Below are 17,163 nucleotides of genomic sequence, written 5' to 3'. Positions count from 1 at the left end.
CTACAGTAGCAATACTAACAGCAATAATATTTTTTCTCTCTCTACTCTTGTTTATTTTTTGCACACCTCTCAGTTGCATGATGAAAATCAATTGCATCAGTTTCACTCCTTTTATAATGTTATATTTTTGGTGTAACATTGTTAGGTTTGCTGTAAATATGGATTTAAAGATAATGTTGACCCTCTCTGTACCATTTTTACAAAATACAAAATCGAACCTGTAGGATATTTCTTTTTTCTCTTTTCTTTAAAGTAGATTTATAAAATTTCTAATCTGTCTGGTTTCACAATATAAGAACCGTGATTTCCACAGTGGTAGGGCTTCAGTCCTTCATCACTTTGCCTGCAGCCTTAGGAACCTGACCAAGAGGTCACCAAATGACCAGATCTTCAGCTCTCTACCTGTACCATATGGAAGGCAGCATTTACAAGTGCCTGACACACCTGAGACTAAATTCAAAGTTCACTGTTATTTTTCTGTGATCATTTTGTGTGAAATTCATGAAGACATCAGGTGTAGAACGTTTCCCTGTGACAGGCTTTTATATGTAGTAACTATGGCATTACTGTGATATTTATGCACCCAAATGACTTCTGAATTATGAACTTGTGAAATGCTGGGTTAGGCTTTATTCCCACAGTCCTAGATTTGACCATTAAAATTCTTTTTGATAAGTGAATAATTTGATATATATTGATTACAATCCTCTCCAGTTGCCATTTCTCCTTTCTGCTGGCATGTTTCAAAAAGGTGGTATCTTTTTATTTCAGTCTTTACAGAAAAATACTGCACTGCTAACCATGTGGATAAACTTCCTGGTCCTAGGGACTGGGTCCAGATTCTTCAGGATCAAATTAAACTGGCAAGAAGACGATTAAAAAGAGGCTCAGGTATGTATAAAAATGTGAGGAACAACATGTGGGTGTAAGATTAAAAGCTTAGAGCCTTGCTATCCACAGAATTGTGTTGTACTTGTTCACTTTATGAAAATTGGACCTCTAACACTTAGGCAGTTTTTGTGTACAGTGTTTCCTTAGGTTTGGTATGGTAGCAAGTTTAGGATCTGTCTTGGCAGACAAGTTAACTTTGCATCTTTCTCTAACTCCTTTCCATTAGCACCCAAACCCTTCTTCCCAGAAGTCTGAGTCCTAAACTAGCTGATCTATCCAGGGTTGCAAGTAGAAGTTTTATAATTCCGTCTTTTTTGATCTGACAAGCCACTCACTGCAATGTTAAGACATAACCCAGCTGACCTTTTCTCTAAACTATGTGTCTGGAAGGGTAGATGAGTCTTCTCACATTCCTTGTGAAAGAATCAGCATCACTATAGCAGAAAAACCACCCACCCACCCACCCTGGTTGTGCCAGCAAGGTTCTGCAATACGTGAGAGGCAGCTTGCCAGCAGTGAGTAACAGGTAATCTAGGCAGGCTTTTGCAGCAAAGCTGCTCAACTTGGGCTGGGATAACCTGGATGCTTGGGGCTGGGACCAGCCTTCAGTGGAGCTCAGCACTAAGCTTTCAACTCCAGCCACAAACAACAACGTGCAGTCTCAAAATCCCCAGTAGAGTTCTGGGAGAGCAATATCACTGATTGAGAGACATGTAATTATCTTATAAACCATAACTAGTCTCCTTTCTGTCTTCATGCCTCCAATCCTAGAAGGGGATTTCTTCCTACGAAGCTTCACTTACTCTTCCTCATCCTGCTGTTTCCCTAAGGCTGTCTCAGGGTTGTATTTCTTGCCCATCTCTCCCTCGGCGCATCTGACACTGTTGTCTGAGGCAGGTCACTTGTGCCAACCTCATTAAACACGGTCCTTCACTGTTGCTGTATATAGCTGCCTGCCTTTTCCCCTCTTCTCTGCTGCCCATCACCACAATTAAGCACCTGTTAGCCTCTCTGGGCTGATGGGGTGGGAAACCTGATGGCTCCATAGGGGATGCTCACCCCGTGGTCCCTCGTGGTGAGTGAGACCACAGGAAATGTCCTCTCCAGCTCCCTGTCTCACAGATCCACTATTTTCTGTCCAGAGCTGCATCTCTGAAACACACACTTAGGCTGGCATCTGAAATCATTCTCCACAACGTTATTAATGCCAGGAGGGAAAAGCATAAGAGTGAGGAAAATGAGAAACACCCAGAGACAGAAATAACACAGGGGGAGGAAAAAAGTGCAGATTATTCAGTAGCATAAGCTTCCCTGGGTAGAGAAGCAAACCAGCACTGGCCTTAAAAAGGGTTTCTTGTGTGTGTTGGGGGAGGGAGGACAGAGGGATACAAGATAATCTTGTTAAAGGCAGTGTCAGATTACTGGTGCTGTACAACAGGATTGCTTTCTGCCCCTTCCAAGGCTGCCTGTCACCCCCCAGGACAGGAGGGTGGAAGTGGGATGTCAGGCTTCAGTAAGGTGAAGGGTGCAGTGCAGGATGTGGTAAGCAAAGGGTCCTTGGGCTGTCTGCAGAGGATCCCTCAGGAAAGAGGATTGACCTAATTTTGTTTTGATTTTTATTTTCTTTCATCCTTTTTTATTTGCTTTTCTTCGTGCCTCTGCAGGATGTTAATTAAAATGACAATGACATTCAGCTTTTGCCTTTCAAATGGGGCCACCTCCATCTCTGGTCTTTGCTCAGGATGGGAGAATCTAAGCAGAGGATATTGTCTCTAAGCTAGCAAGACTGAAGGAAAATATGTGAAGCTGAGTATAGTGTGACAGAATCAGATAGGCTCCACTGTCTTTGCCTGCAAAGGGAAGGTAACTCGTTCACCTATATGTGGATGAGTAGTGAGCAGCAATGTACCTGGCAGCCTCTCAGGTTTACTTGCTGAAAGAAACCTACACAGTCCCTAGACTGGTAGAAAAGCTCTTTTTTTGGTGTTGTTTAGTTTACTGGCCAATCCCTGAAGCGCCATGGTTTCTCTCTGACTTGCAGCCACAGGGAGACATGCTCATTTCAGTGTAGCAGGAGTGACTGAACACACCACTTGGCCATCTGCACCCTTCCATCCACTGCCACCTCCACTGGTGGCTTAAGCTTACCCAACCTGACCTTGCACTCAGGCAAAAGAAATGTTTCCAGGGCCTTTGTGACAGCAAAACACTTGATCTGAGCAGAGAGGCAGGAGCAGACAGCTGGTTGCAGTAACGTCCTCATCTTGTTGAAGTAAGATTTGTTAGTATTTTTATGTTACAAATATGAGCTTCTGATTTGAGTAATCTAATGCTGATGAGGCAACAGATCCATCCAGTCCCATATTTTGTGTCCACAGATGGCTGTTAGCAGAAGCCTGGGGAGGTCTATAGGACTGGTTGAAATGTTTACTAGCCTAATCTCTCAGCCCTCAGCTGCTTTATCCTGATGTAAAACTGCACAATTTAACTGTTCATTGTGAAATCATGCCAAAATTGCGTGTAACTTACAGAGACCAAAACAGGAGGGGAGGGCAGGCATGGAGGGAGGTTTGACCTTCTGGGAGAAGCTGTTCCAGGGCTCCATGTTGCAAAACTTAGCTTTTAAGAATCTTAAAACTGTGGGAATTGCAGCCACCAGGATGTGGGATTCATCACTCTTCTGGCTGAGCTGTTGAGCTCTTCCAGGCTGCCTGTGGCTGGTGGAGCAGGGGCTGAGCCTTCCTGAGTGAGTGTCCTCATGTCCACACTCACAGATCATTCCCTTTCACTTTTGTCTCTGCTTGCTCACTGAAACATGAGCTGAACCTGTAGGTGTAGACTAAGGTGCCCGAAGAACAGATCTGAGCCAGCATTAATCTAACTTCGCCCAAGACTTTCTGAGCCAGTGTGTCTCCCTGCTGCCTGATCACACTTATTTATCTACATCAGTTCCTGGTTTGTCATAACGCACAGGCTTTATACGGAGAAAGCTTAAGATGAGCCATTTATTTTACAGAAGCCACAAGACAACTTTTTAGTCAGCACTATGTTGAGCTAAATTTTAACAGCAGACGTATTTAAGAGAGGAGGGGCAGGCTTTTCATCCTGCTTGCCTTCCCCTGAGCCATTCAGTACATCCTCTGATTACTTTTTCATTTCAAACCAGGCAGTAAGACACTGCATTCATGAGCAGACCTGTCCACTTTATCCTATGAAACATTATTTCAGTCTGAAAACGTAAATCCTGCTCTAGCTTTCAAGGATAATTTCAGAGAATCCCAGCAAATGAATGGGGTAGATCTGCTTTTCGTACCCCTTTCTATAGGGTGTACTCCCATGAGTGTTTCCAAATTAAATGAAATCATGATCACTGGATCATAGATGCTGCCCAACTTCAACCTTATTTATCATGTTTGGCTTATCTCCTAGAATTAGGGACTGAAAAAGCTCCCTACTTGGAAAGCTAATCAAAAAAAAAAACTACTTAAAAATTCTGCTTTCTAGAAAATAGTTCCCCTGTGTAGATTTTGGCTTTATCCTAAGCCAGATAAAAATTCATTTAAGTTCTGAATCAGTGACAATATTTTTCATAGCTGGAAATACTCTTTTTTTAATTTATTTATTTTGCTTTGGCTTTTTCTTAGTTCTTTTAGATTATTACCTGAGATCTGAGACTTGAGTAGAGGTTTTTTTATTTGTTAGATCTGAGAATAAAGCTGTCACTGCCATTAAATTTTTATTGGCCTTGTTCAGTCTTTTCAAAATTTCACAAGTTGGCTGTCACAAAGGGGAGAAGAGACTGCGAGGTTAATGTTACAAGCAGATGTTTTAATTAATTAAAGAGTATGATAATATTCTTCAGCCTTGACTACTGGTCCCACATCATGCCAACAGCACAGCACACTGTAGCTTCGTAGTGCCAGGTCTGTCTTCTCCCAGGAGAGGAGCTGAACCGTTTTAGTGGATGAGATGGGATGCAAAATGGCCCTGGAAAGGAAGAAGTCAAAGGATGAGGCAGGTGGATAGGTTTCCTTTCTAAAGCAGCATGAATTACAATGCAAAGTGCCTTTTAAGAGGGATCTTAAAACGGGTGAAATCAGAAGGAACTGACTGGCTGTTCCTGTCACTTCTGTGGCAGACACAGCATTCCAGCCTTTTCATTACTAAACTCTCCATCCATTAATAAGCAGCAGGTCAGGGGCCACACATCTGCCACAGTAAATTCTTCCTCCCTTTTTATGTTTTGAAGAGCCCATGAGTCTTTATTCCATAGCAGCTGACCATGGTGAGACAGGAAAGCTGACACTGTGTGGGTAATACGTAATAACGATATGTAAATAATCACATGGTGGGATTCTTGGGGCTGTCCTGTGCAGACCCAGGAGTTGGACTTGGACGGTCCTCGTGGGCCCCTTCCAACTCAGAATATTCTATGATTTTATTCTAATACTGCCAAAGTTACACAGGGTAGGAGCTGTTCGTGCAAAGTGATTACCTTGTGCATTACCTGGAAACTTTGGATTGCCCTACTCCTTCAAGGAAAACATGGCAGTGTTAGAAAACATGCTGAAAATTTTCAGACAGTATTAATTTAAATAAATTACATGCTGTGGCACTTCATTCTTGAATTGTTGTTTAAAATTAGCACCTTGTTGCAGTTTAAAATAGTGGGAAAGAAGGGGAAAAAAAGAGTTTACTTTTTTCTTGGAAATAAGCCTTTTCTCCCATGTCCTTGTTCAAACTGCTGCTTCCATTGTTTTACATGAGCTTGGGGTTTTTTTTCTTTCTATTTCTCTTCTGATTCCCTGGTTTGTGCTTTTGACACAATATCTACATGCTGCAAGAGATCAGCAATACACACAGGGCCAAGGAAGGATGTAGGATGAAGTCCAGCATGTGGTACAGTGTGTTTATGGCCAGTATTTTAGATAAAAACAGCGGTATTGAAATGAGTAACTGCTGTATTCAACTCCCCAGCCCTGGGCACACATGTACATCTGTCCAAGGAGCAAAGCAGCAAGTCTACACTTAACAGGCAAACATGTGCGTCAGAAGCTACACAGTTTGGGGGGAAACAACTACCAGGGTGGTTTTGCAAGAGCTACTAAACTCTAGCTAAGCAAAGGACAGACAAGAGGCTCTGAATTCCCACAGTAGGATCTATTCCTGCTTGCCTTGTCTTGCAAGCTGGCTCAAGACAAGTGAGGTTTGGCTGACAGTCTATGGGTGTGGTTGTGAAAGGCAAACCTTCTTTCCTGCTTGGAATGACATGTGAGAAGCTGGTGTTTTATATCCATGTTTGGAGGTCAAGGTGTTTGTCATTCCTTTGTGCCGTTACTTCACCTGGAGATGCAGTCACACATCCAGTTTGATAAATTCTGGCAGCTGCTGAGAAGAGTGAGTAGCTCCCTGAGCATCTGCTGTGCTCCCACTCCCTTTCTGGCTCTGGCACAGGCATTCCTGTGGCCATGTTGTCAGTTTTTAACTGGATCTGGTCTTGGTGACTGTATAAACATTTGTGCTGGCACGAGGAACGAGACCGGAACAATAGGTGGAGAGCTGAACCTCATCTATCAGATGCCAGATTAAAATGGCCCGGTAGCTTCTGGTTCTGCAGAGTTGGAGACTCAAGTCTTTATCTTCTGAAAGCAAGATAGTTCCTCACTCCCATTTGTTTCTTTCTGTATTACTGCCTTCCTCTGAGTTCGGTGTTAGCCAGGTGTAAGAGCAGTCAGGCAGAAAGGTGACCACGTCTCTAGACCTACCTCAAGTGTTGCTGTAGAGATTTCCAGAAAACTGTCGCTTGAGTGGGCAGCCTTTGTTGGCACCAGCCCTGGTATTCATAGAGGGAAGGCTCTCCAGTTCATTGTCAGCACTCAGATCCAGCTTCCCCCATTTTCATAGCTTAGGTCCTTTCAACCCAAGGGGCCAGATACAGCTTTGTCTCTTGCATGTTGAGTGCCACAGAATCACCTGGTGCCGGTAGTTCTTCACGACATAGCTAGAAGTTGGCCTCAGACTGACACTGGAGATTTTTTAAGGTGTATATATCCTGCTGGCTGATTCTCAGCTGCTTGTTGCACGGTGCTGTCTCCTCCCTTGTACATCCAGTCCTTCCATCACTGAGTCTGGTCCAGATTCAAACCAGCTCTTCCCATTTAGTGAGCCACCCATCCCTTCCAAAATTCAGCGTTTTCACAGGGAGCTGTACTGACTTTGTTTCTACCCAATGTATCACCTTCTCGCAAAAAGCAGAAAACAGTATCGATTCAAGGCACAGAGTCACTTGCAGGTCTCTGCCGTGAACTTGTCAGGGCTCTGCATTTAAACCTCCTTCTGTGGGAGGAAAACTGCTTAATGCTAGAGTTCCTAGTTTGTTTATGTTTTCTTTAGTTAATTAATTTTGCAGAACTGAGTAGAGACCACACGACTAAAAAGTAAACTAACATCCAGGCACATGGGAGACACAGCAGCCTCTTGATCCAGGGATGGATTGCCAAGGATTGATGGATTACATTAGGAAACTGGTGTAGATTAGGATCTGGATTAGTTTTTACAGTGTCATCATAAAGGCAATAACTCAACATCCTCATGTGCAGAACCATGGTAAAGATGACCAGGACACTTATCTTAGTTTCAAGTGGGAGCTGAATTGAGTTGCTCAGGACATCTGCAGCAGTGGTCAGATTTGATCCCTATGGATATTGTGCAGTGAATGGATGTGAGTAGATGTATATCCATCACACTGACCATGTACAGTGTAATTGATAAGTTTAAACTAAAAGAGGATTGATTTAGATTAGACATGAGGAAGAAGATTTTACAGTGAGGGTGGGAAAACACTGGAGCAGGTTGCCCAGAGAGATGTGCCATGCCTGGAAACATTAGAGTTCAGGTTGGACAGGGCTCTGAGCAACCTGATCTAGTTCAAGCTGCCCCTGCTCATTGCAGAGGAGTTGGACTGTGTGACCTTTAAGGTCTCTTCCAACCCAAACCATTCAATGATTCAGTAATAATGGGCTTGTCCTTTATTACCTCACCTGGTTTGCTGAAGATCTCGCTGTGCTATAAAGGCCTTAAATACCATACTGCAGTGCAAAAGACAAAGGTAGTAGGATTTTGGATAGGGCTTGTGTGGGTTGGGCACCGATTTCCTGTTACACACCTATGACTTACTCAGGGTTCACATGCACCATCCTGGTACTACAGCCTGACAAGTCCCTGCACATCTGCTGAGTGCAGTGAGCTATCTTTATGCATACCCTTGGCCTCTGGCAAATGGGAGATGAACAAATTAGGCTTTTAGCCTTCCTTCACCGTGGGCCAAATTAAGTCAAATGGTCTTGCATAAGCTGTGGGTTGCACAAAGCACGTGTGTGTACATACACAGTAATTGCCTGCATGGTTACGTGCCTCTTTTAATTACGCTGGGCACCCACCTGTGTCTTTGAAGACATTTTGCCCTAGTAAATCTGGCCCCTGCAAAATGAGCCTGCTTGTGGCCACAGGAAGTCTAGGTGCAGAAGTGGGGGTGTTCAGCCTTTCCCTGCAGGCATGGGGTGACGGCAGCTGTCGGAGGGTGGAGTTCCAGCCTGGGAGGCTCTTCCTCCAAGGTACCGCTGGGGGTTTTCTTGTGACTTTATCAAACGATCGCAACTCATTTTATCATACAGATACCCTGAAACCTTAAAAAGAGCAAGTGTTGCTCCATCCCATTGCTGGCAAAACTGCTTCTTAATACCCACCTCCCTCTTCTGAGTTTGCATTTTTATTATATGACCTTTTCCTCCAAGCGGTGAGTTTTTAACTGAGTACTTGCAAATTGCAGCTGAGGAAAGTAGATAGAAAATGCAAAATCACTCTACAGTCTGTAGCTTTTTAATCGCATTCCCCTATTCAGTGAAAGTAATGAGATTTCTTGTTTATATTTGTAATCAGCAGAGGCAACTGACTGTGATGAGAAGCCGGACATTTCTCTACTACAAACAGGTAAAATACATTAAAATTTTTATCAGCCTCCAGTATGCGTGTTTGTTTATTTATGGCACAGAAGCAGTTTTCAGTAATCCTGGCTTGCCATGTACAGCTGGGTAATTGCACACAGGACTCTCCTATCTAAAGTTTTGAGTGGCCTGTATTAAAAAACAAATGCATCGGAATCTTAACATTTTCCCCTCAATTTCATATTCATAAAACCTCAAGGTGCACGGGAGCAGCTAAGCTAATAAGGCCAGTAAGTTACCCTTCTTCTGCCAGATAGGGACTTGTGCTCATCCCTGATATTTCTGGGAGTACTTTTTATTTCTTAACAGAGTTATCAGTAGGGACAAACACAATAATTTGTAATGTGTTCAGCATCTGTTCAGTTGTCCAAGTTATTAGCAATAATATCTTGGACTCACAGAAGGATTGCAGAGATATTTGTATGCTAGTTAAGTGTTGGTTTACTTATTCTTGGAAGTGCAGCCACCCTGCCTTAAAAGCTTGACAGTTGCTAAACAGCAGCTTGGCTTTGTAGCTGTGTGGACTGGGAAATAACATATTTGTGCACTGTTGCATTTGGTGTTGAAATCAAGACAAGCCAAGACTGAAATTTGAAGCACCCTCTCATTAAAAGTCAGTCCATCTATAGGTGCCCTGATGACAGGAGCTGAGCTGCCATCCTGTGAAAATGCAGTGGGGCCAGAGTCTGGGGAGATGGTCATTTCCTTGCATTTCAGAGTCATTTCCCTGTAATTTCACCGAGATGATGCCCCTTATCCCCAAAGCCAAATTAAAAGGAGGGAGGGTCTTAAGCAGACAAATAGAGTCAAGGATTATACTGCAGTTTTATGTTATTTCTGAGGTGCAACAATGAAGAGTGGTTGGAGATCAGCGATTCCGTTGCTGTGAGGAGCAGGACAGGGCTGATAACTGGGTTGCTGAGCACATGGCACAGTACCTGACAGCTGTGGGGAGGACAGCAGACCACCAGTAACCATCACAGCATCTGTCTCTTGTGCAAGGGCTCCCTAATCCCTAATTGCCTGAGGGCTGGAGAACGAACTCTCACACACCGCGGCTGTGTGCAGGAGCAGCAGCTGCCAGCCGTGGAGCGCTGTCGGAGCACGTGCAGTTACTAAGGAGTAGGACCAGCGGAGCAGTTGGGAGGACAAGCAGCTTTAGTCTGGTTCTGGCATGGCCCCAGCGGGGGCTGGGAGCACGCGCTGCCTGGGATCTGCCGCGCTGCTTTCCCGGCCAGACGCTGAATAATATTTCAGGGTACGCTCCTGATAATGGATGCAGGAAGCTCTGGCTTGAAAGGTCTCTTCCAAGTGACATCCTGTTCGTTTCTTTTATCAGGGAGGGAAGCAATTCCGCTGCGAGAGGACCCTCATAAAGGTTGCTAATGCGACGCAGTGTTATCTTTTCATCGCTCTGGTAATCACATTAAGGAGCGGTTTGCTGCGCGTTTCTTTGAGCGCGGCTTCTGTAGTTACTACTCGTGTTGCACATCAGGGGTGGAAATGAGGGTGCTGAGAGGGTTGTGGTAGAGAAGGCAACACCCTTTCCTCTCCACAGCAAATCACCATTGTGGTATGCTTGCTTGTGCACCTTTGAGCATTCATGCATGCAGTTTCTCAGCTGGAACACTTGTTTGTGATTCGTACTACTCCATAGTACCCATGGAAGAATGCCTAAATAAACCACACTGCAGATTGCACTGGGGGGGGAAGTAATGCTCATAGGCTGTAAGCCAAGTGTTTGACTCACACCCGTTATTATATGTGTGCAAGTGCCTCTTTATAGTACATACCCCTGTCATATCATACTGTTGTTGGAAGCAAAATATCTAAAGTGATATACAGACAGTATAATGACAGTAATTATTATGAATCAAAATACAGATGCTTTCTATCAAGGAATAGCAAAAGAGGTGGGATATGACTGTTACAGAGGTCTTTCCTTGTTTTAGTACAGCTGGTTTTATAAAGAAGTGTTACTGACAGATTCTTTAAAGAAGAATTCATTCAGGTGTCTTCTCTGTTTAGCTTGAAAAATCTTCAGGGAAAAGGCTCTCTGACAGTGTGTTTGTACAGTGCCTGGTGCAATGGGCCTTGGTTGCAGATAAATCATGGACTCAGGAAAAATTTCTTCTCTGAAAGGGTTTTCCAGCATTGGAACAGGGTGCTCAGGGAAGCAGTGGAATCACTGCCCCTGGAGGGATTTAAAAGGCATGTAGGTGTGCCACTTGGGGGCATGGTTATTGGTGGGCTTGGCAATGCTGGGTCAATGATTGGACTTGATGATCTTGAGGGTCTTTTCCAACCTAAATGATCCAGTCATCAGTGGTTAACCTGGTGTGTTGGTACAATAAAACCAAAGTGAATTGGGTTGCTTGAGGGGATTTTGCAGGAGACTGGATGGGGAGAAAAGATAGAAGCTATCTGTGAATGGTTGCTGTCTCAATCTTCTGTAACTGAAAAGACTTGTGAAGGAAAAGCACCCTAGAGAGAATTATTTGAATCAATGGCAAATGTTGGTGCCAAAAAAAATGGAAAAAATCAGATACCTTTAATCTGCGTTTCCTGCTCTGTCAGTCCTGCCTGTGATATTGGTGGCATGAAGAAGAAGATCTGGATATATGTGGAACAGCGATGCTGAAATGCCTCAGTCAACACAGTTTTGGATCACACCCTCTGGCTGAGACTTCATTTGGGACACCTCAGTGAGAGGTGTGGTTGCTCTCAGCTCTCTTCATTATTGGTGGGAAGAGGACTGCTTTCAAAGGGAGGGTCAGGTCAGCTCCAGTTGCATTTGGAGGTGTCTCTCCTTTGGTGCCCCCAGGACCAGGCTCTGAGCGCAGTTCACTGGTGCAGGTGCACACAGCCTGGTTTGAACCAGCTCCCTCTGTGCCCACAATTAGCAAAGTCCTGGGCTCTGAGGAGATCAGGGTGTGTTTTGTTTTCAGAACTCTCTTTTGGAACTCAAAGGGCTGGTAAAAAATGGAGATGGTATATTCTCATAAAACAGAGGAAGACATTTTTTCCCAATTATATTTTAGCACTTCAGAGCAGAAATGATGCTCCCATTGTAAAATCACCCTCCACACTAAGAGGGCCTTGGCTTTAAAGGCTGTTGATTGAAGGATGTTTAAAGTAAATTGCAAGAACTGTGGCAGTTAAACTTGCTGGGAACTTTGGTCCTTTGACAAATAAATCTCCAGAAAATACTAGAAGAATTTTCTGTAACAAATGTTATCAAAGCTCAGGTCTTGCAGAGTTCCAGCTTTTGCACCTACCAAAAGCTGAAGGCTGCGTCCAGACCTGAGCTGAGACAGATCAGACAGCTCCAGGGGTAATTACTGCAGGCTAAATGGGAAGAGTGAGTAGTTTCCTGGTGATACAGGATACCTGGAAGGTGTGAGATAGATCTGTATCAGGATGACAATGTGGCAGCTTTTAGAATCTTTCTGTCTAATTTGGTATTGTGAAAAGGCTCATCTTATTTTGGTCTACAGTTTCTGTGAAGGATCTGAATTTTGTGTTTGAAAAGGAAGGCATAACCCGTAAGTTCTGCATGTGGAAACAAATGTAAGCCAGCTGAAACACCCTTTTCTTGAATCCTTATCTCAAAAATTCAATTTGAAAGATACAGGCAGATATAGGACCATGAGGGAGCCCTCCTTGGACCACAGCTGAGCTGAGAGTTTGTGTAGTTTCTCCACGCTGGGGTTAATTTCAAGATGAGAAAGAATTTTGATATCCCTAAAGGAAGCTGAAACACTAACATCCCAATCCTCAGGTCTAGGGGTGATACAGCTTTGTGAAAAGATGAGAGCAATCTCTTGGTAAAGAAACAGATGATAAGAAAACAGCAACAATCCAATTCTATACAGGTTGTCTCCTTTTCTCTTGAAATACAATATCAAGAAAACGAAACTTGGAGGGAAAAAAAAAAACCTTTTTGAAACCTTAAATATAAATCCTTTATTGTAATATAAATCTTTATCCTTTCAATGTGTGATTGTATGAGTCTTTGCTTTTCATTGGGGTGTATTTGCCTCTCAGGCTGATTGATGTCTGTCTTCTATTTGCCCTGTGTTCTTAGCGCTCTCGTCGTAATTCTTCTGTCCATCTTTTCATTGTTCTGTTTAGAAAAAGCATATTCTTAAAGTGCTTTAAAAAAGATGGGATATAATCATACTGTGCACCTTTTATATATATATATATATAAAAAATATATATATATATATATGTATTCTCCCATGTGCATTTAAACTGCTGTGGAGTGTTTGGGTGGGGTTTTTTTTTCCGAATAAGATCTCGAAGTACCTACTCCAGGTTTAAAATTCATGCGGTGCTTTTTTCATTTCTTCAGAACCGTAACTTCAAAGGGGTGAGCATCGCAGTGCAGTCTGTGCCAGAGCCTAGTGCAGCGCTGAAATGGGCTGCACTGTGTGTTGTGTGAAAAACTTCCCTGGCAAATTTTGTATTCAAAAAAATCTATTTAATTTGATTTTCTTTAGCCAATTGAGCTCTACTCTAAATGGAACTCAGCAGCCGCTGCCTGTGTGCACACCAGCAGTTCGGCCCCATCACAAAATTAAAGTTAAAACTCAAATGCGTAATTTCCCTAATTCTAAAATATCAACTTCTTTGTTGCAAATTACTGATATGTTAAATTTTTATGGGTGTTTAACCTATTTCTTCAAACTCTTTCTCCCTCCAGGTAACCTTTTCGACACCACAACAGATCATCTGCTAGATGCAAACCCAGATTTTTCAGTTTGAGTTTCACATCAGTGTTCTTAGCGGATAGAAACACCCTCTCCTGTCAATAACATTCTCGCAAGCTCGGCATGAGAACTTCAGCATACTGGAGGATATGGACATCCATACAGTTTTCCTTACAAGTTTGTGTTGTTTCCATGCGTTTTCCGTGTTAAACCACCAGATTGCTTCACTGTTCTCCATCTTAATTAAAGGTGATTTCCCTCCATATCCAATGCATTACTGAATTAGCAGGGTATCCACTTTGAAGTTGTTCTCTTGCCTTTGTTTTTCCTCCATGATTGTATTTTTCCACGTGATTGTATGCTTGCCAGCAGTGTTTCATCTTAAGCCACGCAGAAGTGGTGACTCTTCCTGCCCCCAGGGACCAGGGTAGCATCTCTCTCCATCCTGAACCCTGGGGGCTTGGTGAGCACTTGATTTGCCGAAGCTCTTTGCTTCTGCAGACCCACTTTTCCTTTCCTGGCTGCTGCGGTACCAATGACCAGTCATACACAGCTGTGATTAAAAAGTCCTTGCTGGATTTAGGTGGAAATAAAGCCAGATTCCTCCCAGCAGTCTACTAGTTACAGCAAGGAGAAGCTATTCCTCAATTTCCCCTACATGGTCCTTGTGCAGTGGCTCTCGAGCATCTTTGTAGAGCAGATTGCTGGAGGTGGTCATTCTCCCCTCACTGTTACCCCCAGCTTGCCCTACCACCTCAATCTCAAAATGTGTTAATTTTTCAATTTCCAGGAAGCGAGTCTGCTCACTGTGATTTTTCAGCCACTGCCCTTGGTGACAATATTCACCTGTTTTTTAAAAAAAAAGTCACCTTTCGACTGGCACTGTGTTGATATCTCAGCAGCTGAGTGAATCGATCAAGAAATTGCACTACCCTCTTAGACGTGGAAAGGGTTGGTCCTTTCAGGTCAGGGCTGAGGTAAAACTGTACACAGCCCTCCATGCGAACCTTCACTTCTGCACCTTTCATCAGCACTAAATTCACTTTAAAAATGTTGGGAAAAAAAATCTAGACGGTCTTGCCTGCAACACCTGTCGATCACCAGGTAGTTTGAGCATGTTTGCTGGAATTCGAGGGACAGCGTGCTAGAGCCTTTACCATTGTGTTTCCTTTCCCTGTGTGTATCTTAGGTACATTTGTTTTTTTGGAAACTATTTGGCCTTTTGAGTGTCTCAACAGAAGTGCTATTACAAAGTGGGATGGTTTTCAAAATACTTAATCTTTTTTTTTTAACAACCATAAAGCTTGTTTCTCGGATGTCGTAGAATACCCACAAATAACACTGAAGCCAACGGGAACGGTTTGTTCTCTTGGCACCTGAGAAACCAGGCTCCCAGCCCTTCCCCACCCACCTTCCATGGACTTTTAGGAATGACCATATTCTCTCTGAAACTGTGGAATAGATTGAATGTGCACTGCAAACCTTAAATTTTGAGTCTTTCCTTCCTTCGGGGCTTGGAATTGCCTGCATTGGGCAGGGGGCTCCAGTCCATCGTGTCCGTATCGTAACCCTTCAGCAAGGAAATCAGCATTTTGTAAATTTGGAAGATTGCATTTGTGTTTACTTACTGTGACTACTGTTCAGACTTTCTTCAGAAATCTTTTTATAGGGTTTATTAGAGAGAAGAAAAAAAAAATCATTCCATATTTAGGTAAAAATGTCTCAATCTTCTGTATATATGTTTTATTAATATGTAAATATTTAGATATTTTTAAATTACTATGTTCTTAATAAAGCGACAAGGGACTAGTTGTGAAATGGTGTATAACATTGTGTTGTGTTGCCGATCTCTGGGAAATCCTCTTTGTCAGTTCAGAAAAGAAAACCTACAATAAATAACTTTAATTGCATGTGCGTTTCTGTGTTCTGTGCTGGATTCACATATTTTAGAGGAATTATCTGGCAATTAGTGGACTACACGGGGAAAAGTCTAGGAAAACCTTAAAAGTTTCCACCACAGTGCTGTTTTTCCAGCTGGCTCATCCAGAAACCATGCTCCCTGCCAATCACAACAACATCTATATCCAATCACATAATAACTCTTGAGTATTAAGTACTGATATGCTTGAAGTCTAATTTTACTTGAATTAGGTGCCTTTGTGATCTGCACTTAAAAGGTTAAGCTCTGCTTCTATGGAAACAACACAAGGGAAGGACAAACCAACACTCATAATTTGGAGTAGCGGCAAAGATATATGCTTGGTAATTCATTATCACACCCTCATCGAATGTTGTTTAGCCTTAGAAAATATTTCCTGTAAAAACACGTTCCTGGTAATCTTCCGTCAATTACAAGGAGCCAGTGGAGTGAAAGAGTGGCTCGCCACACCTTTCTGGCTTTATATAAGGAGTGCAAGGGAAACACTGCTGGTAAAAAGTCTGGTGAGAGTTTCCTTAACATTTTGGTGGCTGCACGAATCAGCTGGAGCTGGGTGCATGTGTTGCATCCGTGGGGCGTGGCACGAGTTAGTGCAGGCCCTCCCCACTGAGGAGTATGGAAAGAGCATCTAAGCCATAGATCACAGGGTGGTTTGGGTTGGAAGGGACCTTTAAAGTTCCAACCCCGCTGCCATGGGCGGGGACATCTTGCACTAGACCAGGTTTCCCAAAGCCCCATCCAACCTGCTCTTGAACACTTCCAGGGATGGGGCATTCACAGCTTCTCTGGGCAACCTGTGCCAGTGTTTCACCACCCTTACAGTGAAGAATTTCTTTCTAATATCTAATCTAAACCTACTCTCTTTTCCTTTAAAATTGTTGTCCCTTGTCCTGTCACTATAGGCCCCAGTAAAAAGTCCCTCTCCAACTTTTTTATGACCTCACTTTAAGTATATAACGCTATAATGTCTCCCCAGAGCCTTTTCTGAAAAACCCCAACTCTCTCAGGCTGTCTCCACAGGAGAGGTGCTACAGCTCTCTGATTATCTTTGTGGCCTCCTCTGGACCTGCTCCAACAGTTTCATATCTGGGAACTCCAGAGTTGGACACAACATTTTAGGTGGGGTCTCATCAGAGCCAGTTAGAGGGACAGACTCACCTCCCTCAAACCGCTGGCCACGCTTGGTGTGATGCAGCCTGGGATACAGCTGAATTTCTGGGCTGTGATTTCACATTGCTCATTGCTGGGTCATGTCCAGTTTTATATCCATTTATCCATCCATTCCCAGTCATATAATCATGGAATCCTTTAGGTTGGAAAAGACCCTTAAGATTAGTTCCAGCCACTAACCCAGCACTGCCAAGCCCACCACTAAACCATGTCCCCAAGTGCCCCACCTACACGTCTTGTAAATACCTCCAGGGATGGTATCTCCACTTCCCTGGGCAGCCTGTGCCAGTGCTTGACAACCTTTTCAGGGAAGAAATTCTTCTTAATATTCAATCCAAACATCCCCTGGTACCATTTCCTCTTGTCCTGTTGGTTGTTAGTGTGGAGAAGAGACCGACCCCCAGCTAGCTACAACCTCCTTTCAGGAGTTTTAGAGAGTAACAAG

The 17,163-nt window shown here is 43.4% G+C and overlaps 1 protein-coding gene across 6 annotated transcripts in view; it reads left to right on the top strand.

Annotated features, from left to right (window-relative positions):
- The window catches only part of BEND7 (BEN domain containing 7), a 46,782-nt gene extending 31,259 nt beyond the window's left edge, over positions 1-15,523 (top strand). For 2 of the 6 annotated variants that reach the window (XM_032688269.1, XM_032688264.1), the window contains 4 exons: positions 772-891; positions 8,830-8,880; positions 10,234-10,272; positions 13,603-13,900. In XM_032688269.1, coding sequence (XP_032544160.1) covers positions 772-891; positions 8,830-8,880; positions 10,234-10,272; positions 13,603-13,664 — 272 coding nt within the window. In that variant the 3' untranslated portion in view covers positions 13,665-13,900. Of the gene's footprint in view, positions 1-771; positions 892-8,829; positions 8,881-10,233; positions 10,312-13,602 lie in introns of all 6 variants that reach the window. The other 4 variants (XM_032688268.1, XM_032688266.1, XM_032688267.1 and 1 more) reach the window with 4 other exon arrangements.
- The last annotated feature ends 1,640 nt before the right edge of the window (positions 15,524-17,163 follow it).

Source organism: Chiroxiphia lanceolata, chromosome 5, assembly GCF_009829145.1.
Source record: "Chiroxiphia lanceolata isolate bChiLan1 chromosome 5, bChiLan1.pri, whole genome shotgun sequence".
Taxonomy (NCBI): domain Eukaryota; kingdom Metazoa; phylum Chordata; class Aves; order Passeriformes; family Pipridae; genus Chiroxiphia; species Chiroxiphia lanceolata.
The sequence above is the reverse complement of the archived record's forward strand: the minus strand, read 5'-3'. Positions and strand labels throughout refer to the sequence as shown.